Source organism: Corvus cornix, chromosome 10 (genome assembly GCF_000738735.6).
Source record: "Corvus cornix cornix isolate S_Up_H32 chromosome 10, ASM73873v5, whole genome shotgun sequence".
In the NCBI taxonomy this organism is placed as follows: domain Eukaryota; kingdom Metazoa; phylum Chordata; class Aves; order Passeriformes; family Corvidae; genus Corvus; species Corvus cornix.
Window position 1 is genome coordinate 3,753,148 of NC_046340.1, and position 27,415 is coordinate 3,780,562.

General features: G+C 38.5%; 1 protein-coding gene across 5 annotated transcripts in view; it reads left to right on the plus strand.

Annotated features, from left to right (window-relative positions):
* ADAMTSL3 (ADAMTS like 3) overlaps positions 1 to 27,415 on the plus strand; it is a 179,574-nt gene that overhangs the window by 62,582 nt on the left and 89,577 nt on the right. For all 5 annotated transcript variants that reach the window (XM_039557996.1, XM_039557993.1, XM_039557995.1 and 2 more), the window contains 2 exons: positions 21,071 to 21,198; positions 23,580 to 23,625. In XM_039557996.1, coding sequence (XP_039413930.1) covers positions 21,071 to 21,198; positions 23,580 to 23,625 — 174 coding nt within the window. The remainder of the gene's footprint in view (positions 1 to 21,070; positions 21,199 to 23,579; positions 23,626 to 27,415) is intronic.

A 27,415-nucleotide genomic window follows, 5' to 3' on the forward strand; every position in this document is an offset into this window, starting at 1 on the left:
CTGTAACACTCACTGCCTTGCTGTGACATACTCTGACCCAGACACTCCTCTGTCTCTTCTGCACAGAGTAAAGAGCTGGTCTTGTTTACTGCTTTAAACATCTGTGTTTTTTCCATCTTTTCACCACCCAAAATGGAAGATAGTTCAGCTTTTTATATAATACCCCTGATTTCCTTCTCTGTTCCCACATATCAGACACAGTTAACGATGAGAATGACGCTGGAGTTGCCACTGCTGGCCCACATTTTCTAGCAGATAGACACAGAGCAGTGGTGAATGAGCAGGAGGAGCCCAGGGTTATAAAGGATGCTCCTTCTGGTCTGAAAGCAGCATTAGGCCAGAAGAGTTGCTTTGTCCTTGTGCCAGGACTGATAGGCTTCCCTCTCCTGGAGTTTCTTCAAGCCTTTGTGCCAAGAGCACCTTTGTACATTCCTCTGCAAGTGCAGTTGTTACGATGAGACCAGGATACCTTTCATGTTTGTGTCTATGCTGGACCTACCTTAAAATCTCATGCAGGTAGTAAATCAGTTCAGCTACCCCAGTAAATTTCTCTGGAGATAAGCCAAGGGAAGGAATCAACATGGTTTATAAACTTTCAAAATACATATTAAGTACTTTTTCCCTTAACTTGGTGATTTACTTCTATTCATTGTTAATAAGTTAATATGGAGAAACATTGGGTTTGGTGCCAAAAATCATCAGGAACATAACCCAGAGCAATTTTTAAGGGCACAGCTTTTAAACAAGCTTCTGGAAGAAGCATTATTTGACAGCACAAAAGTGAAATAACCCAGTTTGTTATTTTAATCTCATATCTCCACTTCTGGTGTTCTGTCTTGTGGATGATTTGCATTCAGCTGAGGCTTTGGCTGATGGGTTACCATAAATGGCTCAAAACCAGATTGTTCCACTTACATACAGCAATTTTTGTGTGTAATTAGAATAAAGCCAGGCAACTTTCTGAAATACCTCTTTTCACCTGATTAAACTTGGAGTCATTGTTCCTGAAATAAAACAGTTGGCTTTTTAGAAGTCGGTGAAAGATAGGAGTCACTGTTCTTTGCAAGAGGCATTTCTTGAGTAAGAATACTTTTTTTTAAATTTAGATAAACTCTTATATGTGGGAATTTGAAATTAACTGGTTTTGCATATACATTTTAAAAATGTTTAATCCCAAAATATGCTTTGAAGAGCAGTGATGCTCTTTGTAAAACAGAAAAAAAAAAAGGTTAGATTTTGCTCTTGCTTACTTTGATGAGTAGGGAGAGGCTTTGCAGGCAATTGTATGACTGATATTTCTTTGAAAACTGAGTACCATACTTGTACAATTTGTCCTCTGAATGAAGAATGATTAGTAGCAACTGTGGTAATTGACTCAGGTTCAGCTGGGGTTTGGGAAGACTAAGCTAATATATTCTGGGTGCATGAAGAGTAAGAAAGCAAATAGATTCTGGAGTAGTTTACCCTTGTCAAATGAGAAGAATATGCAGCAGACTAACTCACCAACGTAGTCCCTGATGCGTGGCTCACAGCACAAGCACAGGAAGGATTATTAGAGGCTTTCCTCACTGAGCCTTTCCCAAAGTGTCACTAGGGTTTTACAGCCCCTACCTCACACGTGGTGAAAACACTTGTTGTTTTCACCATCTTGCAAGACAGTTGTGGTGCTTTCTTCTTTACCAGTTTGGCCCAAAATGTGCTGCTTGCTGAAGGCCTCCAGACGGGTTAAGCACCATGGTCTAAGAGGCTGCAAATCTCTCTCACCTCATTATTATTGCAGAGGAAGATGTGGATGATGGAGAGCAGACATAGCTATCCTTTGAGCATGTTGTTTGAGAAATCTCCTTTTTTGGTCTGGGAGAGGGTCTTCTCCTGACCCAGCAGCGTGAGTTAGTTAAGACTGAAAACCAGAACAGACAGGACTTGTAAAAGGGTCTCTACTGTCTGCTTGTTTTCCTACCATTCTGGTGAGGCCTCACAACAAAGTTAGGGTCAACTGCTTGTGTGCCAACCCTCATTTATGGATAAACTGGTGTTGTATCACTGTAAAACTCTGAGAAGTGTCTTCACAGCCCGACAGCTCTGCTCTGGGGTTGTGTGAGCTTGCTCGTGGTGGCCATAGGGTAGCAGTCCATGATTGGAGTGCTGAAAAGTGAATGTCAGAATAATTCATTTTCAGAAAATGCAAATTTTCTGAATCAAAGTAAATCAGGTTCATGGAACAGAAATCTAGGTAGCAGATAACTGATAGAAATTTCCTGTGGGATTCCCTCTCTGTGGGAGGTTGCTGTACATTGTAGAAATAGAAATTTTTTTTTTTTTTGTGGTTTTTTTTTGTCCACAAAAGCACATAAAAAAGAAGGTTGAAAACAGTTTAAAGAAAATAAGAAACATCTGTTTTTCCCCCTCACCCTTTTTTGTGTTGGTTATTAGCCACTTCTGTGTTAAAACAGATTGTCATATTTTACTCTTACTTTTTTTGTGTGTAGGTTTAATGTGGAAAAGCACTGGCCAACTGCAAGCTGCTCTTGCATTATGATTTTTGTGTGTGATAGCAGCATTTGGAGATAAAAAGTGAAGACAAGAAGCTTACTCTTTGAAGTTTATAACCAATCTCTGAATCTCTGACTAGGTTACTTTTGATAGCTTTCTTCAGACTTCTTCTCCAGCTACATTCTTGTTGACCATTTCAGCTGCAGTTAAATATTTCCCTTTAGCTGATGGTCATCTTGGAACAGGCAGAGGATGTTGCTGGAACACATCTGAAGGCAAAAGAGAAGAGCAATGAGGCCATTCTACCCTGGGCAACTCTCCAAAGGAAGTATTACACACTTGGCTTACATGCCCTGATATGTGAGACCTTGTGATTTGACTACTTGAAGTGGTAAAACTCAAAGTATAATTTGAAGTACAGTTGGTTTTGCACTGTGCAGTATGGACTGCCTGTGTTAGCTGTAAAGGGTATATTGCAGTGATATTATTTAGTGTCTAATTAGCATTTTCTCTCAAAGGTTACTAACTGGACTATCTCCAGCTGTCTCTTTACTTAGGTGAATGTTACATCCTCATTAACTTTTGAAACACAAACCTGCCTTGTGTAGGGTCAGGATTAGTTGCACATAATCCCACTTATTGTTTGGGAAACCGAGTCAGGAATTTATTTATCCAAACACTTGTAGCTGCTCCTCATGAGGCATCAAAGTAGGTGCCAGGTCTTCTGTCCTAAGCACTTGTCCCTGCTGCCCGTGTGTTGTCACCTAAAGGCAGCTTCCCTTCCCGGGATATTTGAGCTTTACTATGCTTCGGTGCCCTCTGCTGCTCCCTTAAAATACTGCTGTCTCCTTGCTGTCAGAGGAACATGGATAATTTTGCTCTACTTCTTTTCTTCCATAAGTTAATTGGCCCAGTAGTTCCCTTGGTGAGGGGTTGCTTTCTTTGAATTATAATTACTTTCTTTGAAGACATTTTTTTCGCTTCTGAAATTCTGACATGATTCAGACTGAGATCATGAGGTTTTCTTGTTTTATGGCAAAGGTAGATTTATATATATATATATATATACACACACATATATATATATATACACACAAGTAGTTTTTATTGCTGTTTTCTTAAGTTTCTGCCTATGCAACATACAAGATCTGATATTCGAAAGTAGAGGGCCATTTCAGATTCCTGAAATCAGGAGCTGTAAATTTTGATTTGGGAGCTTGAAGTCATCTATGAATTACATTGTAGATTCTTATTCATTTCTTGTGGTTTTGTTGGTTTTGATTTTTTTTTGATGTGCCCCTCCTTTCCTCTAAAATTTTTTGCTTTATACCAGTTGGTTTGGTAGATTCATTCACTGATTACTCCTGTTCTCTAGAAAGAAGCCTTAAGTGTGTAAGCCATTGACTGACACATTTTGCTGTATTGGGAGCCTGTTGTTGCTGTATGGCTCCAGCTGCAGAGACCTTTGTGTTAAAAATCTATGGATTAAGATTCCTTCCTGCAGTTTCAGTTTCTGCAGTGGATTTTTTTCTAGCTCTCAGGAACACCCGTAGTCAAATGTTACATTAGACTTGGTTTTCCATATTATTAAGATATTCACAGAAGTTGAAAGGAGGAGTACTATTATGTGATGTTTGTGACCTTACGTATATTCAGTTAATCCAGTTTGCCTTTGCCTCAAGCCAAGCAGTTGTTGTTTGTGCTTTGTGTGAGAATTGTGTGCCCAGTGTCTCATTTGAATTTGTCCAATTTCATCTTCCAATGGCTGTATTTTTTATACCTTTCTACAAATTATTGATATAAATAGACTTCCAGTAACTGTGATTTGCTCATGGGAAGATTTCATTACTATAATCTTATGTTCTCTCTGTTCATGAAGGTTCACAGGTAAGACATTGTCTCAGCCCTTAGGCCATTTTTATTATTACTTTTTGGACCCTCAGCTTTTCAACAATTCATAAAAATATAACAACCAAAATTGTGGAGGGTGTTTCAAAATCAGTTTCACCATTTTTAAGTGCAGTTGTCATGATTTTCTAATTCTTACTACTGAGTGCTCACCTTAGATGTTTCTATTTATTCATTAGTAATTGCACCTACTTCCTAGTTCCCTTCGTTGATTCCTTAAGGAGAGTTACTTGAAATCTGCCACTCTTTTCCATTCATTTATCATATGAATTATTCACTCTGTAAATATTGATTTTAAAGTTACTGCAAAAGTTAAACAGTTTTATAACTACCATTAACCCACCCAGCCACACCTGGTATCAGAGTGTGGCATCAGGTTTATTTAACAGGACTGCCCCTCTGTTGGTGTGCATAGCAAAGTTTTCTTGGTTCTCTGCTCATGCTCTTCTGTTGGTGAGAAGCACATGATTTCCCTTATCTGTATGGAACCATTACCTTGGCACAGAAAGTGAAGGCAATTTGTAATTCTGTTTTTAAGATAGGCTGTCAGCAAATCCTGTCCTGACCACTCTTGAGAGTATCTTATACAAAAAAATAATTGTTCCTAGATTGGTGATTGATGCAGTAGAGCTGATAAAAGTTACATTGTTTAAAAGTGTTTATAAATCACCCTGTCCATATGTTCATTTCCTGTAATCTGTCATTATGGGTTCAATCATAATTGTGAGAGACACAAAACTGGCTTCATAGCACTCTGGAATGAGGTTTGCTTCCATTTGGTCTATGTTGAAAGGTGGCTCAAAGCAAAAATTATAATCCTGGAATACCATGTATGTTACAACAGGATATCTTTGCTCCGTGGTTTTGAATTACTGAAGGGCGTAGTCAGTCTTCTGAGTTTTTCCCCTAGCATTGCTGGGATTTATGCAAAAAAACTGGGCCAGTTAAAGGGATTGCTTGGCAGAGAGGACCATTTTTTTAAAAATACAATTCTTTTTCTCAGCTGGGAGGTTAACATTATGACAAGCTGGGTTTACAGTCAGTGTTGAGGGGGGATTTTGGCTCCGTCCGACACAGATGGGCTACTAGAGCACTGTGTGGTATGATCACAGCACAGAGCTCTCTGCTCTGCTCCTGAAGATGCTTCCCAGCTTCTCAGCTAGGCCCAGAAGTTGAATGAGGGAGCAGTTACTGCAGCAAGAGTGAAATCTGAAACACCTCTTCATGCACAGGTTTTTGTGTTGCAAGGGATGGAAAAGTAGTTTTGGAGAAGCAGTCTAACTTTTACTATCTTTCAGTTTTGTCAAACTCAGCCAGGAGGATGAGGGAGGCAGTGGTTTACTCTGTTACAAAGTGCCTCTACTCCAGGGTCTTGCTAAAACAGGAGAATAGGTAGAGCATAAGCATTTTCTAAACTCAGTTTGTCCCTTGGGTACCCAGCTGTGACTGGTGGCAAGATTACTGACCTTCAAACCATGCCCATTTTCTTCCTGTTGAAGATTATTCCTTTGAAGAGGCAAAATAATGCACACAATATTGTTCTCTAAAGCTGCCATGCATTCTTCCAGATGTATGATTAACTGTCTGCACATCCCATCCAATTTTCCTTAGTCACAAGTCTTGTTAAGGAATCTGTCCTTTGCCCAGCTCCATCAAACTGTATGAGCCTCCTATCCTGCATAGTGGACAAGGACAACATTTGAGTTCAGTATGGTAAAAACAAGAAAGTTTGTTTTTTTTTTTTTCTTTCTGCCTTTTTTTATTTAGTACTTCTCTGTTTTCTGGGTAAATTTTCAGCGCTCTCACTTTGTACAAAGGATTTTTACTGACAGACTGAGATCTTTGACATCTGTGTCAGTTAAGTAAAACACTTCTTTATAGCCAACTTGTTTGTAAGGAGCAGATTTGAATGAGTTCACATCTGTAAATGCAAAAAATGTGGCATTTAAGAGACACAAGCAAATTATATGTATTGAGAGATTTGATTTTAGTCAAGAACTATGGAATAGCTTGGGTTCTCAATTAGGATTTGGGGATATAATAAAAATTGTTAGCTATGCAATTGAAAAATATCCCTTAAGTCCAACTCAGGATGTGCTTCTTTCTCTCCATCTGAAAAATTGGAAAGGAATAACATAGTTGAGTTGTGTTGCTCAGTAAAGCAGGAAGGTAAATTCTGTTGCTGGTGTTAGAAGTGGTCAGGGTACATGGTCAGCCCATCCTTCTTCCCAAATCAGCCAATCAATGCTTTGTTCCTGTTTTCCAACAGAGAATGTATTGGCTGCTTCGGGTGTTATATTCATGCATTTTTATCAAAATATGGTTGGTGTGATTGTACATTTCAGTGCTCTTTTACTTATCAATACCTTCATTAGCATTTTATAGTTATAATTTTAGAAGAGATTTCCTTTACAAACATGATCAGTTTTACTGTTAACTTGAGGGACTTTCTCTTACTTGGGAAAATTGTTGGTCTAAACAATTATATGCCAGCAAAATTGGATTTTTGTGTTTTCCCTCAATGCATCTCTGAATTAGATTGGTATTCACTTTGTGTGTGTGCAGACACACTTGAGATCTGCTTTTAATTACTGGATAGGATTTACAAATCAGAAATGCAAACACAAGCACACAGCTTTTTAATCATATGTAAGTCACCTTTCAAAAGCTGTCAAGGAATCATATTTTTAGAAGCCTATTATTTGTATAGACACAAGTAATGCAATAGCTCAGCCTCTGAGATTATGAGCATGCTTATGATGAGAATATTCTTGGCATAAGTCAGGAGTATTATATAATAAGGAAACAATGCCTTTTTATACTTTTCTTCCAAAACATTCCCTAGTGAGAACTGGGCGAAAAAAGCCCCCATAGGATTGCCTATGAATAGATCTCCTTGCAACATGATAACTTTAGCCAAATTACACAAAGTAGATTTAAAATCCTTCTCATGTTTTCATAGTTATGTTTTTAAAACCCTCTGTTGGCATCTAATACGAGTTCTGATTGTGTAACTGTAAGACCCAGACCAACAATGTATAGATGGTGTTAAACTGTCCCTCTAGCAGTATGGATGCCCAAAAGGCAGGAGACCCAGTTGTCAAAAGCAATAAACTATTTGAGTGAGAGAAAATAAAAGCATCTAATCCGGGTTTACCTGGTGCCCCAGAATGTACAGAAAGGCAGTGCTGAGGCTGAGGAAAATGCCTTTGGCTCAGTAGTGCTAGGGGTTTATGGTTGTGTACACCACAAATGGAAAGCCTAACTTAAGGTCAGACCCTCTGTAATGCAGCCTTCAGAAAGGTCAGCAACCTGCTGTAACGAGGTGTCAGGAAGAAAAGGGAGGGATTGGCCCCTACAATAGTTCAGATTTAGAAAATAGATGAGTGGTAGGTGGTTACCCCTCTTCACTCCTTTTGCTTCCCCTGGGACTTGTGTAGCTCTCCAGTGTAACACAGAATACAGCCCAATACCTTCCACATGGCCACATGCAAATGCTGAGAGCTGAGGTGGAGCAAAGTGAAGATGAATGTGGATGTAGCAGCTGTTGTCTGTGTTAATGATGCTTTCTAGTGTTTCAGGAGTCGTTTCTAAAGAAAGCTGTTAATCCATGGTGGCCAAGAGAATGAGAAAGTATATCTGTACAATAGGTGGTATTTATAGTGCAAATGAGGATTTGGGAGTTAATTTAATGATCTAAATGGGGCAGGAACAGTCCACCAGCAAGGTCAAAAGCCCCAAAAGAGAAATTGTTTTTGGGTGTGCAATATATTTGTTTCCAGACAGACCATCCCTGGGAATAGGTGCATATATAGCCAGCCTCCTGAAGACACTGGAATGGTTTTGATTCATCCAAGCTGCTTTTCTACTAAAAAAGAAACACAAAGTTGATTTGTGATGAAAGAGTAGAGCTAAACAGTAGTTAGATGACTTGAAGGATGCTGCCTGAAGTGGGAAATAAATTGTGAGATAGGGTGTTTTGGAAGAGACCTCCCTCTGGCAGGCATAAACCAGGACGCACATCTTTGAAAAAACAGACAGCTGAGAGATGGACCTTGTCTCCAAACCAAATATGAGCCATTGCAAGGCCTATGGATTAAAACAGTGGCAGGCCTTTCGTTACTTTTCTGTTCTGAATCCTGATTGCTTCTTCAGAGTAGCTCCACCTCAGCCCTTCTCCCCTAGCACAGTCTCAGGTACAGACCAAAGGGAGAGTGGCTCTGGGTGCTCCACACCTTGGCTCCAAGGCAGCATCAAACCCAAGTGAACTTTTCCTCGTGGATATTTGTCTAGCTTGTTTTTAAATCTCTTTGTTGACCAGGATTGCAAAGCCTTCCAAACCCAGCATTTCATTATTGTTGTAGTTAGCTTCCTTTATTGTTTGTTACTCTTCTCTAGCTGCTGCTGTGGCTTTGAACACACAAAGGGGAAAGGAGAATGAGATCACAAGCCAAATTTATACTTTTACCATTAGCTATTTTTCATCTCTACAAAGGCTGAGAAGCTTGTTCTTTATTTTTCAACCCATGAGTTGATAATTTTTAATAGAGTTGAATGATGTGCCTGGAAAAACCATGGAAGTTATGGATTCAGTGCATCAGTGAGGAAAAAATATGGGTGCTGATCTCCCTTTGTGCTCAGCAAGATAAAGATGATAAACTAATTATGTTGTGGTCTTTGAGTTGACTGATAAATGGCGAGCAAGACCTTTTCTTAAGGAAAAAAAAGCCTCTTTTGAGGATCTATTTTAAGAAGAAAAATAAGTAATGCCATAAAATATGGAACACTAAAAATTGTTTAAAATTTGACAGTGGATATACTCATATAAAATCTGTTAACTGTGTGTTGTAGACTGCACAGCTCATTGATCTCCTAGCTCTTTGGAAAGTTAATTAATTTAGGTTTATGTATTTCAGTGGAAAAAGATGTGTGCAACCAAGCAGGAAGTTTTTTCAGTGTTTCAAAATAAATTTGTATCTGGAATATGGGAAAAGACATAAGAGATCTCTCTTCCATGCCAAAAAAGGAACTATGCTATGCTAAAGATGTTGAAAAAAACACCATTTAAAATCTATGTGTGTGTGTAAAAATATATTCTTAAGTGGATCTTTTTTGAGGGTATTTGAAGCATAATTCTAGACTCTAAACAAATATTTTATAGCTGGGGGAGACTGATAAAAGAAAGGAAGTTGAGAAAAGTATGTAGGAGATTTTTCCCCTCTTCTTTGATCGTTATCTGCCCATATGTGTAGGAAAACACATCCACATCTGTAGTTTGACTGTATCTGACATGGAATTCAGGGGTTCTTGTAGGTCCTATAAAAAACCCAACAAAGTGAGTTTCCATCAGTTTCAATGGCTTTTATATCGAGCTTTATTCACTAAGTGCCTGACAGTGATATTTTGGTTGTCTTTCATTTACCAGAGTATATGGCAGAATTAAAAACAAAAAGGGACTTTGCTGGTTGATTTATTTACACAAATTTTCCTTAAGTCTAAATGCCAATATCCCTTTTAATAATAAAACCCAGAACACACAAAACCCCCCAAAAACTCCTCCCTTCTCCAAACCTTTCAAATACAAGCAACCAGGGAATTTTATAAATAGATATTCTTACCTTTACTACAAAAAATTCATGCGGAAGTCCTATCTTGGAATAAGCTATTCATTAGTTGGCTTGGCAGAAGGAACATAATCCAAATGAATGAGCTGCCAAGAGTATTTTTAGTGGTTTTATATGTTGCCCATTCAAATCTTGGAAAATTTCTTCAGAAAATTGGACAAACTGACCAGTCATTTTTATGGGCTTTCACAAGATCTAAAAGTGAAAAACAACTATTGTATTTAGCATCTGTTAATGGAGGTTTCAGGCTACAGAACTTGAGAAGGTACTGCTGGGAAGCTCATACAATAACCATAAAATATTGGACTGATAATAGGAAACACTGGCACTGAACAGATATGGAAAGAGTCATGCTAATATTCCATATCCAGGCCTGCTGCCCTGTGCCGAGTGCTAAAGATACTGTGGTGAAACATCCACAGTAGTAGAGATCTGGAACGAAATCAGAGTCAAACCCAAGATAGATGAAATTGTCTTTTTCTCCCATGAATGCTATTTGTTGGGTAATTCTGTCTTTGGAGAATTAAAAGCCAGGAACTTGGACACAGAAGAGAAAGCAAGTTGTGCTAACATTTTTCCAAATGGGGAAATATATGTCTTTACCCCACATGTGTAATTAAGCCCTCATCTTCCTTTATTTGAAGTCAGTGGCTTTTTCTCTTGCTTCTTTGGGAATTGGATCTAGAGCTGTGCTGCCATTGTAACTGCTCCCTAGACAGGTTTTTTTTCCTCCCCAAGCTGGAAGCTAGAAAATCAATAAAAGGAAAACTATTCACCAGATATCAAATGAGTTTCAGTGGATTATATTTTATTTGACTCAAAGTGGAAAGGAATGACAAGAGAATATTACATTTTTAATCCCACATAAAATACATTTCTGGGAAACTGTTCTCTGCACGTGGACCTTTTTTTCTCAGCAACAGTCTTTTTTTTACCCTGTACATAAGTTAGATCCAAAATCTGCCCTCAGAACTTCTGCATATCCTCTGCAAGACGAGATATAGGTAGGAGATTTTAATGTTGGGGTTTTTTTTTTAATTATTATCTAAAAAAACCCCAAAAAACCAAAAAACTTCCTGAAGAATTTAAGGGTGTTTTGGTGCCTGTGAGGGAACATAGCTGGAGGAAGCTTGAGAAGTCAAATTGGTACAAGCTTTTGACTGTGAATTACCAGAGATCAAAAAAAAGTTACCCCTCTGACAGAGCAGCAGCAGCTTTAGGACCCTTTTTAGCAGAGCAGGTGCCCACCAAGGAAGGTTCCCAACATCCTCCAGTCAGGCTGCCCTTGTGCAAAGCAACCCCTTCCAAACAATGAATGAAACTGTTCTTCAAGGGCAGGAAATCAGCTGGAGCCAGTGAAGCTGAGCAAACTCAAATATTAAATTTGTCTCTAATTTAAGCATGAGTAATAAAAAGAAACACTGAAATTATATTTTGATTTCAGATCAGTTATGCCATTGCTTAATATCACCCAAAGATCAGCTCATGGTTAAAGGGGCAAGAACTGTTTTCTCTGAGAAGAAAACTCATCTGGCTAAATTTGATTTATGCCACAGTAGAGGCACCATGATCAGGCTGACAAGTTTTAGAGTTACTTTGGGCAGAATTTCAGTCAGACTGCTTTTCAGTTACAGGCTTAGTAAATCCTCTCTTTCAATATAATAATTTAAAACAGTTCTTCAAAAAGTGATATCTACCTTAAAAATCAGGGGTAACAAATACATTAGCATAAAACAATTCCTTTGAAATTCAAAATTTATAAACTTGTCTCCATTTACAGAAATACAGTTTAGGATTTGTATAATTGCTGCCATCTAACAATATGTATTTAATATTTTTCCTTTTGACATTTGTTCTGTTGCCAGGCTGTATCTGCTTATGGTCTGTGATCTGCTTTGCATTACTTTTATAGAAATATTACCATTAAAAGTGCTACATGTAGTATTAAATAGCAGGGTGAGGCAGGAGGCATGAGTAGAATCACTTGATCACAAATGAGGAGTTTGGATGCCTCATCTCAGTGATGGGGTATAAATACCTATAATCAAATCATTGGTCTGGCACTATGGATAATCTTGGTATAAAATTGAGGCAGGAAGAAGTGCAATATCCCAATATCCAGGGTTATGAATATTGCAGATTATGTTTAGACAAAATGCACAAGAAAGACCTTCCTATACTGGCTGCTCTTGCTACAGTTTATTCTTCTGTCAGTATTTCCCCTATAAACTCCTTTTATTCATAGGCTTGGCAGTTAGCCATGAAATTTTGGTTCTAGCAGGAACTTGGCAGACAGTGTCTCAAGTCAGGAAAATTATTTTAAACAAATTTTTAAAATATATGTATTGGGGCTCTTTTAAAAGTTAGGGGTGCAGTAATTTTTTTCTGAGAAAAAGGATTGGTTTCAGTGGGTTTTTTTTCATTGTAAATTCTCTAAACATTTTCCTAAAAAAGGAAAAAAAATGTTGTAACCAAATAGTGAAAACATGACTTTCCTTTCAAAAGCATGTGTGTGAAGGTACTGTACATAAGTGTCAATGACTTGTGTATTTTTAAGTGATGGTTTTTAGGGTATTGCTTTAAATCAAATACCTCATGTGTCACTGTGATGGAATAAAGCTTGTTATGATGTTATAAACTGTGAGGGAAATAATATGCACCATAAGTAATTCTAAATGCCCACACTCCCTCTTTATTTACTTTTCCATAACCTGTCTGTAAGTTTTGTACATAAGAGCCTTGGAAAATCAGCCCTTCAACAAGTTCAGCATAATACAGTAATTAATAAGGTTGTATGAGCAAGAGGTGCCATTATGTCAATCTTGTATGCTGGGAGTGTGCTCGGGTTGTGTGAGCATTCATGGGAGCAGAACAGCCTTTCTCATACTTCAGATTTTACAGTGGTAATTTGGGCAAATGCCACCTGGGCCACCACACATCAGCAGGAGAGAAGTTTGATGGTGATTGTGGTTCTTACAGTTCACCTGTAGGCTGAGAAACAAGTCACTTTTCTCCTGCAGTCAACTGTAAGTTTGCTGCCTTGTTGATTTTCATGTAGAGCTTCAGTGGTTGGCAGCATTCCTGTCATAGCTGTCCCTACCCTGGCATGATTTCCTCAGCTACTGTCAAGTGGGTTTCCATCAAATGAACACATCAAGAAGGACATGAGGAGTCCTGAACCAGCACAGGTGTTTTATCAAGAGGAGATGAGTCTGTGATAGGTACCTGACCATCAGGAGGAATTCTTTCTGTTTGTATTGTTCTTTTAAGGGGAAAACATTATTTAAAAGCATTGAAAAATATGTGATCACTGAAGTAGGAGTGCAATTTCATATGGCATCAGAATATGGGGGAAAAAACCCCTGAAAAATAAACTTCAACAGGAAAGATTTTGCTTATTTGACAGTGGCACCTATGTGCCCCTGTGTGATCTTTGAAAGCTGATGGTCCTTGTCTTTCAAAGACATAATGCCCATCCTTTCATTACTCTTGTTTTTCCACTGCATGTGCTGAAGTGAGACCAGTTTTTAAAATTGCATGGTAAAGTGTTTAAAAGAACCTTCATTTGGATGTTTGCAAATACATTTAATAAGTTAATTCAAAAAAATAATGCCAGATATACTTCCCAGAAATTGGAATCTCTTTTTCTATTATGCACCTGAGGCATTCTGCACGTTGGACTCTGGCTGACCTGTCACACCGTTTGCGCTGGATGGGGACCATGTGGTGTGCTGTGTGAAGGTGGAAAAATCCAGTGTATCCAGGTGCAAATTTTGAATATGCATTCAGTAAAGCTTCCATGAATTACCACTATTTTATGGACTCCAGGAAATACATGGACTGATGTTAATGCAAATTTATAAGTAGGCCCAGAGATAATTAATGTGTCAAAATGTCTTGAAGATTGTCTTCCCCTTCACACTTTGTACCTACTGTAGATACCCATATTTGAAAGGGAAATGTTTAGAGTTGCAAAGCTGGAGGTGGAAGAGCTCTCTAAAATGCATGAAAATTTGCCTTTGGGCACTAAGATAAAATTCTCAGTTGTGCTACTCTCACAATGCACTTCATCCCTCTTCCTGAGGTGAGATTCTCATCTGTAAAATGGACATAATGCATAACCTTAAAAGCTGCAAAGAGAAAGTTTAAAGACTTATTGTATTTTTATTGTGAAAATACTCTCATTATGTCTGTGCCAAGTTTTCTTTGCACAACTAAATGCAAGGACTGAGTATTTAAATACCATATTGTAGAGAACATTTTCTAGTGATTATAATTTATAAATTACTTTATTACATACTAGGATATAACTTTTAGGTTCTTCATTGGGGATGTTAGTATAATCAATGATATTTTTAAAAAGAATATCGTGTTTCTAATAAACTTTTTAAAGTCTGCCATTCCTTCTTTTTTGCCTATTTTGAAATTCTGCCTTTATCTCTCTTCCAAGCCCTGGCAAGTGTTTGCTTCAGGCTGGCTACTGAGAAAGTGGGCAGTGTGCTGAAAGTTATATTGGTTTCTTGGTTATGTTTCCTCTCAGAACCTCTGTGTGTTTCCCAGGTTCTGTGGCTTTTGAGCTGTTTGCCAGCTGCACGTGCAAATCTTCAAGTTATAATTCTCCAGACCACTTAGAAATAGAGGGAATTGGAGTGATGCTAAACATTTCTCAGTATAGTTTCCATTTAAGATGGGGCACATTCAGAGGAATGGATATGTATTGAAAGTTCAGATTTATATATTTCCATCTACACAGTCGCATGTACTTTTAAATCTTGGAAGACAGCTAAATACTGGAAACTCAGGGACAAGTTTTTCATATTTTTGGTCCTGGTCAGCTGTCCTGGATGATTGGACCAAAAAGCTCTTAAAAGATGGTTAGAGACTTGGACTGCCTGCTTGCCTGAATATCACCCACGTGAGTGCATAGCCTTCCTCCCTGTTCTCAGGACTGTATCTTCTCTACATTCTTATACTGGAGAATGTGGGACAATATTTGCCACTGCAGATAAGCAGATACAGGGCTTGTATGGTTCTGGTTGAGCAAGCATGAATGAAAATCTGGGCAACTAAGTCTATATTTTCAGGTGCATTGCCAGTGATGTAATGCACCAGTGTTTGCAGGATGTGCTTATCAGGGTTTTAAAAGGGTTTCTCTCTTTGCTGGACATTTGTCTGTCAAAATAGTAGTTTATGGAATATCACCCAAGAAAGTAAAATGGTTTGCTGTTGTTCAGAGGAGAGGCCAGAAGCAAGTGCTTCTGTTGTCAAAGTCAGCAATGGGAAAAAAGATACCCTGGGACTCTGGTGTAGGTCATCAAAACCTGTTAGCAGGGAGTAAAAGAGAATTTGTGTGGAGTTTTTGTAAAACCATCTGGACGATGTAATTAACTCAGAAATTGAAAAATAGCAACTTAATTAGGCTTTAAGTACTTCAATGCTGATTCCTTTTAGCAGGAGCGTAACGTGTAGGTGCTGTCCTTAGCAGTTAGATGCAGAAATAGCTGTAGGTGCCAGGTATTCTAATGCAGCTGCTTTCTGCTTGGAGTAGTTAGGGAGGGAACCACGATTTCTTCTCCATGCCCACAAATTCCATGTTCCCTCTGTTACTGCTCACAAAGAAGGAAGGAGGTGATACAGACTCTCTTCAGTGCCAAAAGCCTCAACTAGCTCAGAGGTGCCAAATAGCCAAGCAACATTTCATCCCTTCCTGGATGCCAAAAGCCTCAAGTATCCCTGCTCCACCTGCCAAAACCTCCAGCTCTGTCCTGACAACTCCTGCAGTGCAGGCCTGTGCTGTCAATATGAAATTTTGCAACACTCTGACAATGGAAAAATCTGGATGCAGTATAATACTGAAAAACATGCTGAGATTTGCCTTTAGTTTAGTATGAAAATGAATTGTGCTGTAAATATTTCCTGTGTGTGACACTTGTGCATGCTTTATTTTCCAAAATTTGAATTTATTCAAAAATTCTGTAGAACGAAAATATATTGCAGAATAGAACACTGAGATGTCTGAAGTCCATCTGAGCCCCCAGATGTATTTTTTCATGTAGCTCAATAAGTCCATTTGCCTTTTGGCTGATTCCTTGCTGGTGATTCACCTTGTTACTGAGCTTTACCAGCTTGTGTTTCTGAAAAGTTCTTGTTATTCTGGGGCACGGGTTCCACTTTGCAGTGAGTTTGCAGTGCTGAGGCCAAGTGCAAGGAATAGGTAACTGAAATAATGTTAACAATTTAAAAACTAATTAGTTCTAAACATCTGCTTAAAATAGCTGCATTTACTCCCAGATGTTTTTTATCAGTCTAAAAAAATGATGCATTGTCTTTTCTCCAGGATTTTAAAATTCCAGATATGTTCTTTTTAACATACAGAATCATACATAATTTACTTTGGTACATAGAAGTAAAAGATTTATCAAACTCAATGACATATACAGTGCACAATTAGGTAATACATAATGCACTCAGCAATAGTAGAAATATATCAGGAAATATCTTGAAATCTGTTTTAAGGAAACAAGTGGAAGTTTTTAAGCTAAAACTAGGTAATGCAAGATCTTTTATTTATAATTCTTATTGTCTGGAAATATGTTTTGACTGTTCTTCTATTTAGTTGCTGCCACAAGTGAAATAGTTTTTCCTAGATCTGTAATCTGCATTCTACACCTCACTTAGAGAGCAAAATACAGGTGTAAATCATTTTTGTATGTGACCTTAGCAGTGAAAGAGATTTCTAGTGTAGCTTGTTGCAAAGCTCTAGACATAACAGGCAGAGTTAAAAGTGAAGGGTACAGTTCTGAGGCTGAATGGCATATCCAGTGATTATCTGCAGGTAAATACTTGTTCTTTCCTGCTCGTGGATACAGTCATCAGTGCAATTTGATACCTCTTCCACCAAGTGTAGTGTCTGGAAAGAAGAATCTGGGAAATGCATCACAGAGCTACTCAGGCAGGATATTTTTCCCTTCAGTGCCATAATTCCTTGTGCTACCTCTGTTCGGAGCTGTTGTAGGCATGAGGAGGAGCAAATGGAACAGTGCAGTGCTGCACATGAAGATTAGTGAAGAGCAATGTACCCTTGTGCCTTGGAAGTCTCTGAAAGTCAGGATAGTGTTAATAGCATTTATGGGTTGTGAGAGTGGGAAGAAGCAATAAAAAGGAAATGCTTCATCTCCGTTCAAAACACCATCAAGGATGAAATTCGCTCCTGGGAGAAGGGCCAGCACTGAGCTTTGGGTGTTGCTTAATTTAGGCCTTTGGTGGTACTGAAGTGGTGTTTATACCCTTCAGCAGGTTCTCTCCCTTGGATGAATTTAATCTGAAGAACCTAAATTCTGTATCTAATTATAAGAAATGTAATTATAAGAAATGCATTATTAAGTAGTAATATGCTATAACTGTGCCAGTGTAACTCCTTTTGGTGATTCTCCTTCGGACTTCGTCAAGCCTTCGTGGATTAATACCAACCATTTCAGTAAGAAGCCATGAGAAAAACAAAAGCACAGCCACCCAGAGAGCTGAAGTGACACTGGCATAGCAGCAGGTGTATTGGTAAATATTCCTCCACGTCCAAGTCCTTACTTGAAACGTCAAAGGCTTTATTTCGTGAGCCACATCACTTCAACCTGTTTGAATGGAGCATTCTCATGTATCTATCACGATCTCTGTCACATTGGGACATCTGCTGCCCAGAGGTTACACTGAAACTCTTCCAGAACCTGACAGAGCTGGGTACCTGGCCCTGGGGAGGTGCTCAGGGGCTGTCACAGAGCAGGATTTGTGTTGATATGTGCATGGCAGAGGGACTGTCACCTGGGGACTCTGGCAGATGGATCTGTGTGCCAGGTCTCAACATTCCATTGCACATACTGCTGCAGTAACCCTCGTGTCAAATACTGCGGACTTGCCTCAAGTTTGTTTGTGTTTAAAGAAAAATTGTATGCTATAAACGCTGTGAAACAAACATTTAAGGTATCAGAGCATTTGCTCTTGAGAAGCTAAATCTTATGCTGAATGCTAAACATTTACATATCCAAACCTTATGTAATGGATGTCTGAATAATAATAAAACTGCATAAACTGACCTTCGTTCTCTGGCACCACTTCTCCTTTGAAGTCTGCATGACCAAATTCAAGACAATTATGTCATCCTTCATAACAGCCAAACAAAAGTTTGGCCAAATAATCTTTTTTTCTCCATCTGACAGCACTGTGTTTGATTTTTGTATTGTGTGTCAATGTAGCTGTTGTTATTTACTGGGTGTTACAAGTGACAGTAAAAATCCCCTTGTTTTGGAGTAATGATCAGCCCTGTTAACATCTGGATTTCATTTATGTTACCTCAGTGCCCACTTCTGCTATACTTGGTTACTTTGAGCAGTACGTTGCGAGTATGGCCTGAGAACACATACACAGGAATAATTTGCAGAACATGATGTTACAGTGTGTGCCCATATGTGACAGAAGCAAAAACAGAGCCCTGGACAGAAGGAGGGAAACTGGCACTAACACTTTCCCCTCTGTTCAAATCTACCAGTGCCACGCTTCAGTGAAGGTCTCTGTGGACAGGACTGTCTCTGTCAGTTAAGGGTTGTCAGCAGAGAACTCAGGTTGCACATTACTGGGCCTCAGACCCCGAGGAAACCTTGGCAGACTGTCATCTCAGTCTTTCAGGTTCTGCCTATGTCACCAAGTGCTTCAAAACTCAGGAGTCTCTTTTCCCTTACCCCCTGATTCAAGTGATCCTTGCCCAGGTCCATGTTTAGTGTTGTGACTTTTTTGCTTTCAAAAGGAGTTAGATTGGGATGAAATATTTTGAGTTTACCCTTACCGTATAAACCATATTTCTGCAGAAACTTGGTACAGACCCTTAGCTATTGCTCTGGCTGTGATGTTTGCATCTAAACCTGTGTTCACATGGGGTACAACTCCTTCCAGCATGGCTGGGTCCAGTGGAAGTGTGACGTCTTTTCCCACCCAGCTTTACGTAAAGAGCAGCAAACCATCTAGGTTGTGTTTATAGCTGGTTTAAGTTATTTTTTCTGGATTCACTACAGCACTTGTGGCTTCGTTGTGTTACATCCTTGGGTGCACATGTGCATGTCCATGCACACATTTATGTTTGTGCTGGGACATAAATACTTCCACAATGAGTATGCAAATTGTGTGTGTTGCACTTCGTCTGTTGTGAAATTAAGCCACTAAAAGAAAAACTATTCTAATATGGTCCAAAGTTTCACTGCTGAACCGTGTTAGAATTATGACTGAAGACAATAAAAACATGAAAAACTGAAGTCAAGCAAGCTGTGAATGCAGTCCTGACGTACAATAATATCCTTTTGTGTCCAGTTGCAATTAGCTCTCAATTTAATTCCTAAATGAGTTTCCAAGGCTTTGTTGGTGTAAATCATGACGTTGGTGATCTTTTCTTTATCTTACTTCAGTTTGGTGCCATGGTGAAGACAACTGTAATGTGTACAGTTTATGAAACCAGACAGCTAGTAAATCAGTATTATTTTGTTAGTAAATTACTAAGTCAGTGCAAGCTCCTTTAACTCTTTCCCATGGGACAAATAGTTTGAACTAGCTGGAGCTTAAATCAACACTGTGGGCACTGAATTAGTCAATGATTCTGAAGAAGGCTTTGTTGGCATAAAGTTCTGCTTTGATCCTCATAGTATTTACAGCTTTTTAACTAGATACAGTTCAGAACAATGGCTTTTATCAAAGCAGTTTGGGAAGTGAACAACTGGACTTTGTTTAGGGCTTTAGATGACATTCTGTCTGTTAATATCATGTGGCTGGTTTTAATACAATGATAAAGTTAGGATTGTTTTAGGCATTGTCACTACTTTGTCAAAAGAAACTAGCTATTCTAAAAAAGAGTGGCATGTGTTGCCTTTTTAATATCTCAAGTTTAATCATTTCTCAACATGTTAACACCCAGTCATTTCCTTTGGGCTTGCAGAGGACAAACTAATTTTGCACCCATAAATTTGCAAGAAGTGACTCTTTTGTTCGTCTTGATTCATTTTCGTGTGCTGAGTGACTTGTTGGGAAGTGCTGAGATTTTTTTGTCAAGACTGAAGGCAGTTGGTTCCATTTTCAGTGTCAGACATTTCAGAATTGGCTTCTGATATAAAGTAAACCTAACATCAGTGTGAAAATTCCTCGGGGATCTTGGCAGAGCTGGGCTCTATAACTTTTGGAATGGTAGATTGGCCTAAGAATGCTTTTAAAGCTTTTACGGTAAGTGATTGTAAAATTTGTAAATTTATAAAAGCAAGAAAGTTAAGGAGCCACTGATGTTTTTAGACCGATTTCTGCAATTCAGTCGTCAAACAGAGATGCTAATCCTCTAATAAACAATTTACTTTTTTTTTTTTTGACAAGTTGACCACTGAAGTCAATGGGAATAAAAAAATTGGCCGTGAATAGTTGTTTCATTAAAGCTTGGATCAAATCTTCACGTTCTCTCATTTGTGATGCTTTTGGGGCAGAGTAAATATTGGTCAATATTCTCTGTCACCTGAGAAAAATAACTCACTGCCTCACTTTTATCCACAGTCTGGCTTTCATAATGATGCCAAAAGCCATTACTTTATGTTAGCGGTATTTTTATGTGCAGACTGTCACCACGGTGGTTAGAGAAATTGGTGTTTTAATCTTAAACTGGGTGTAATATAGGATTCTAAAAGTTCTGTTTCATTGTAACAAGCCCATCATTTTGTTTGAACATGGTGCCTTGTCCACGTGCTTGAGATTGTTTGGTTCCTACACAGTGTGTTGGGCATAGAGGTGTAGGGAATGACAGTGTGTTTGGGCAAAGCAGTTCTTTGGCAGGAGGCAAAACTCATATACACTGAATCTTCAAAGACTCTGCTTTTTGCCCACATAATTATCATATATTAAAACAATAAATTTGAAATATGGTAAATAAGCAGCAAAGGAACATAATTGGTACTGTTAATGCCAAGCAGTAAAACATATACAGAACAATTTTTTTTTTCCCCTCTCCTTTCCTTTTTCCTTTTTTCCTTTAGAACTCCAGAACTACCCGCTCAGATGAAGATAAGGATGATTCCTGGGATGCCTGGGGGGCCTGGAGTGATTGCTCACGGACCTGTGGAGGGGGAGCCTCCTACTCTCTAAGGAGATGTTTAAATGGCAGGTAAGCCACATGCTGATGTGTGTGTGTTCTGCAGCTCTGCCACATTTCCAATCCTCTTCTGGTTGCTTCTGTTTCTGAGAGCAAGTGCTGTGTACAGATAAATGTTCTAAAATACTGTTTTTAATGCATGTTTGTAATGGATAAATAACTTAGGCTTTCACTCTGAACTTTAACATGTTATGAAATACGACTGTGGAATAGCAGGAATGATTTACTTAGTATTTAGAGAGGGGAGTTCTCAAATGCTACTCATATGTGACTCAAATGGTGAGTTACCTGTGTACAAATTAGCCTGCACTTGGACATGGTTTGACATAATGCTCAAGTGCCCGCTGCTCATGTGGATGTATCAAATGCTGCTTTCTGTTAGGAAAGGAGAGGACAAGAGGCCATAGTCTCAAATTGCACCAAGGGAGATTTGGGTTGGACATTAGGAGGAATTTCTTCACAGAAGGGGTAATTAGCCACTGGAATGGGCTCTCTAGGGAGGTGGTGCAGACACTGTCCCTGGCTGGGTGTGTTTAAGGAAAGACTGGGCCTGGCACTTGGTGCCATGGTCTAAATTGACATGGTGGTGGTGGCTCACAGGTTGGACTCAATGATCCCAGAGGTCTTTTCTAATTGATTTCCAATTGATTCTCCAATTCTTCCCTGCCAGTTCTTTCTCTGCAGTGGTCCTGGTAGCCATATGTTTTCATGGATGAGTCTTAGTGTGGCTTGAAGAGAACAGCACATGCAGTGAAAGCCTTTCACCTCAGTAGTAAAACTGGGCTAGTGTAGGATTTGTTGGGACAATCCTAAAAGTAGGAGTAATGCACGAGGCCTGTAGTCAGGCAAGAAGAGATCCCAGCCAGCTTTGAGGCATCTGTGCTGGCATCCATAATTGCTTGTTTTAGTTGAACTATTTTTAAACATTTTTAAAACCGATGGTTGTGTTGAAATTTTTGTTTAGTTGAGATTTTTTAAGTTAAATGCAGTATCGTCCAGGAAATCACTTTTTCTTAAAGAAGGTTTGGAGCGTGATGTGCTAGTTAAGGGCACACTGTGTGAAATACAGAGCTGAAGATGATTGATTAAAGCACTGCCTGTTTCTTTTAGTGAAAAATGCACAAAGATCTTTGAGAAAAGAAACAGTTCCAGTAAGAAGCCTTGATACTCTACCAATGTATTAGGGACTGTGAAACAAGCTCAGTAAATTCTAGCAGTATAAATTCCACTGTGGTTTTATTAATATTTTTAATGTGTTCCCCTGTGAAAAACATGTGTTTTCCATACTTTGAAAATGTATAGTTTAAAAGGTTTTTTCTATGTTTGATTTTTGTAGTAATGTCCAGGAGACACACAATTGTGAAACAAAGTTTTCCTGTTTGTATATATCGTAAACATTTTTAACTTGCATGTTGTGATGCAGTGAGTCTTGCAAAAGATTGGAAATTTGAGACTTGTAATTTGAGCTGGTTGAATTCTTGCTTCAGGCATCCATTTTTTTTTTCCTTTTCAAATGCTATTTTTCAATCCCTCTCACACATTATAAAAAAAAAAATTATTTATTATCAATTTTCATGCAAGAAGCAGAAAATTTAGTCTAAGAAATGTAAATTACCAGCTATATGTGCACTCATTCTTTAATGTAAGGCACATCCTTTTGGTATGAAGGGATTATTCCAAAACACTGCTCCTGATTTTAGAGAAATCACTAACTCTAATTGCTTGTCCAGTCATTTGAAATATGTTTTCACTTCTTTCAAAGGCTTGATTTTGCCATTTTTAACATAGAAGAATATCTTACACTGTGCAAAAGTGCTGGTTCGTTATTGAGAAGCTTGGCAGAGTGTATCTTTAAAAAAAGGTGTGAAACGCAACCTCCCCAGATTTATGAGACCACAATAAATAACCATGACTATTATATGCCTGTTATTTCTGCTACTAACAACAGAGGGTCTGAATTGCCTGGATTTCAGGATTCACATGCACTGGGCACATTATGCATGCAGTCCATGAGAATTCTATTTAATTTAAAATTATGAATCACATATTCTAATCTTCTCCTCTAGGTTGCATCCCATTTATTAGAAATAATTTGGTTGTAATCAGCATAGATCAGGCTTAGAGAGGCACTTTTCACACCTTACGTTTTTCATAAGGTTTGCAGTAAATTGGGCTTACAGGGAAAGTCACACGTTCTTTGCTGAAGAGAGACAGCAGTGTAACGAGTTGAATCCCCAGATCCCCTTTGTATATAAACTTTGTATTTTGAGTCCAGATTATGGTAGGGTAGTAGCAATAAAAGTCTAATTTTCGAGAGAATAACTAGCTGTGAAACAGGCAAGGTTGTGTTTTGCTGTTATACAGTGTAACCATTTTTACCCTTTTTTTTTTAGGAACTGTGAAGGTCGGAATATTCGATACAAAACCTGCAGTAGTAACGTGAGTCTGGCCTTTAATCCTGTTTTACTCATTCAAAAATGTGTTAAAGTTTAAGAAATGCTGCTTCTTATTTAAAACCTTATGGTGCATAATTTTCTTTCCATCATTATTACCATTTTTAAACATTTCAGTCTGCATGACACCATGAGGTCTCAAATTTAGACTTCCCAAATGGACATTTTCCTTTGAAATTATAGTGCCAATTGTGATTCGGAATGTTTTATATCACTTATTAGGAGAGTTACACATTTTGGAGGATTAACAAATCAGTTCTTGTCTTAAACTAGCAAGTGGTTTTCCTGGGGGTGCTGTCTTTTAGATGAAGCATTAAACTGAGCTCTGGATCATTTGTGATCATTAGTGATATAGTGGCACTCTTCATGTGAGCAAAGGGGTGCCTGGGTCCCTCTTAGATCTTAAATAGGATAATTACTCCTTATATTCCCTCTGTTTGCCTAAACCCATTTATATTGTTTTTTATGTTTATATGTCTGTATGCAAGCACATGCATATTTAGGTGCACTGGCACAGACAATTTCCATGAGTGAGTGTGAAGCTGGAGTTTTGACCATACAGTTGCTGTTACTGTGATGCAATCGCATTTTATTTTTATTTTATTTTTATGGACATGTTTTATAAAAACCATTCACACACAGCAAACTTCATGACTCGTGTTCCACTGATTTGTAGTCCTGCTTTGTGCTGTTTAAACAACTACTGCCCTTCACCCCAGGTCTAGGCTGTCCAAGGTGAGCAGCTCAGGCAGGACTTTGTGGTGCTGTTGGTCTACATAACACGTGTGCAAACACAGTCATTCAGGGTGGTTTGTGGTCTGCACTCAGCCCCTTGCACGGCTTACCTTGCAGTACAATGTGGCAGTCATGGGACCTATTCCAGCAGAGACACCAGGTAGATAAGTAATTAATAATAGTACTAAAAGGTGAGGCCTGAATTTCCTTTGGGTTTAATTATACCCAGACAAGAGCAGGGGATGCTCAGCCATTACCAATCCCGTGGTTGTTGCCAGCAGCAGGCAGCTGTGGAGTGTGACATGTTCTCCTTAAGACACTGGAAGTTGCCCAGTAAATATATTGACTCAATGCATCTCCTAGGAGAACATGCTTCAGTTTGCCACACCGACAGTGTCTGGTGTGCCAGTTGGCTCCTGCCCTCCTTGAGAACAAGGCTTGCTCACACCTTGAGTTGCTCTACACTCCACTCCTCAGGGTTGGATGGATTTTCCACCACGCAGCTGAAGTTCCTGCTGGCAGAGGCAAGGGGAAGTGATAAATGAATCAGTCCCAGGACATGCATAAATCAGATTCTGGAGACAAACCCTGTCCCTTGCCCTTTCAGAAGAAAAGGCCCAGCAGCTTGGTGCACGATGGCCTGCGCTCATAAATAAAAATGCTACCTGCAAAAAATACCATGATCTTTAAAAGCTGTGTGATAAGATAACGTGCAGCCAGTGAGGATGTAAGCAATGAGCAAACTGCCCCTGAGTGCTCCACTGCTTATCTAAATGTCTGCTTGTGTGCACTGTACACAGTAATACACCTCTGCCTGCTGGATCCTGTGCGCTGCAGCTTCCTGCAGGAGTGCAAAGAGGTCATCTTAGATTTAAGATTTATGCAGTAGAAAGCTGATGGAAATGAAGGCACTTTGTGCTTCAGCATTGAGAAAATTAAGATGATTTCCATATCCTCTTGGAACTCCCAGAGAGTTTATCTGAAGTCACTGGAGCCTGTTTTTTAACTTTAGGACTTATTTAAAAGCGATAAGTGGCAGGCGCCTTGTATGGGAATCTGTTTGAATTTATGATGATTCAAATGTTAATTTCCAGACAGGAAACTGCCTTTACAGTTCTGCTTTTGGGGCATGTCTGAAAGGGATCAGGTTTCCATTTCAGTTCAGATACAGTCAGAATCTCTCAGGAATGGTTTTTCCTAGATTATGGGTCAGATAATGAAGAACTCTTGAGAAAAATGTATTTAATGAGATTTCCACTGTTAATACAGTTGATCTTTGAAATTGGCATCGCTGAATTCCAGCCCCACATTAGATCTGAGTTAACCTTGAAACAGGACCTTACACCTAATGTAAATCTGAGACTACTAGACCAGTTTAGTTTCAAATTATATAATTTTCCCAAAAGCATTATTTCTAATCAATGCTTCTCACTATAGGAGTGAAACTGTAGTTTGAAAATTAAAGAGTTTATACTAGCTTCTTTCCATATTAATAGGTATTACTGGTAACCACATGAGACATTTGGTATAAATACCCAGTGTAAAGCTGTCTGCAAATGTAATTTTGCTACATGATACATTACACCACTAACATCTATATTGGGGAGTACAAATGAAGCACAACTTAATATGTGTGTCATTCTAATGAAAAGAACAAGAATCATTTTACCAGAAAATTGGTTTCATGTGGATTTGTAATGGAATAGTAGTAAGTTCATTGAACCTGAGCATAGTTCCAGAATAATATTAGTGATATTTCAATCAAAAAATTAATTCAAGGTCTTAGCAACAAAATAATTGCTAAGATTAAGGCATATGTGTAGCCTGCTTATCTTTCTATCATAACTGAGATGCCAGGTGCGTGATTTCCTAAAACTGCATGTGTGCTTTCAGCCTTCCATATAGAAACTTTAGAGAAATAAACCATCTATTGTATGTTGTTCAATGAGATTTTCAGTCTTTCTTGCCCCCCTTTTTTTAAATTTCAATTTTTGTATATAGTGTTACATTCTAATGCTATGATGTGCACTATGTGGAAGTGTTTAAGTTAATCCTTTAGGGTCCTATTCACAGAACAAGTTATTTGGGCCATTTCCCCATAAATTTCACATTCTTGTGTGCCAAAAAGTTGGTTATATTTTTGTCTGAGTGATTTTTCTACAGTCAGAAAAAGCACTGTTTTGTAAAAGATAGCCCCATGTTTAATTCCATTATAAACTTCTATTATATGCAGATAATGCTCACACTTGTTCAGTACATTCATCTGTAATTGTCCCAGCATCCACTTAACCACCTAATTTATCCCATTCAGAAAATCTTGACTGTACTGTGTCTACTTTAGACTATAATATTTCACCTTGAGTTACGTAGTTTCTCTCTAATCTGTTCATTTATTTATTTTATATTTATAATGCTGATGCACCATAAGGCTCCCTTGGCCGGACTAGTTTCCAGCTCAGGTATCTTGATTCTACTTAGATGTGGCCTGAAAACTGTGTAGGAAAAACATAGAACCTGAAGCTAATTTCAAAAAGAAAACAAAACAATGACTTCATCAGTTTTGGCTGGGTTTCAACAAAATGAGATTCAAAGAATAAAACTAGACAAAGGGCTAGACTTTCTTTGGTGTCATCATTTTTACTGGGAATTTTCTTGCCTTCTCTTTTGTGCTTTTTTCAGTGGAGTAATTGTTGGCAAGAGTCACAGGGTCTGATGCAACCTTCATATTTTGCACATGAACATTGCCTCCAAAGATACAGATTTCCCAGGTCAGCTTTGTTTTCAAAGGCTGAGGGTGCTCATTGCCAAAACTCAGAGATACATTTCATAAGAAGCCAGCCCTTGGATGCAGTAGTTTTTAATCATCTGTCACAAAAAGAATGGGAATATATATATATATATATATGTGTTTTTAATCTGCATGGTAGTCATGTCTAAAACATCTTTTTCAGATCTGTCTAATATGTTCATAAATCATGTCATAAATACGCTTCATTCCACTGCAAGGTCTGGCTGTGATTATTTTTGCCAGCATTTTCATG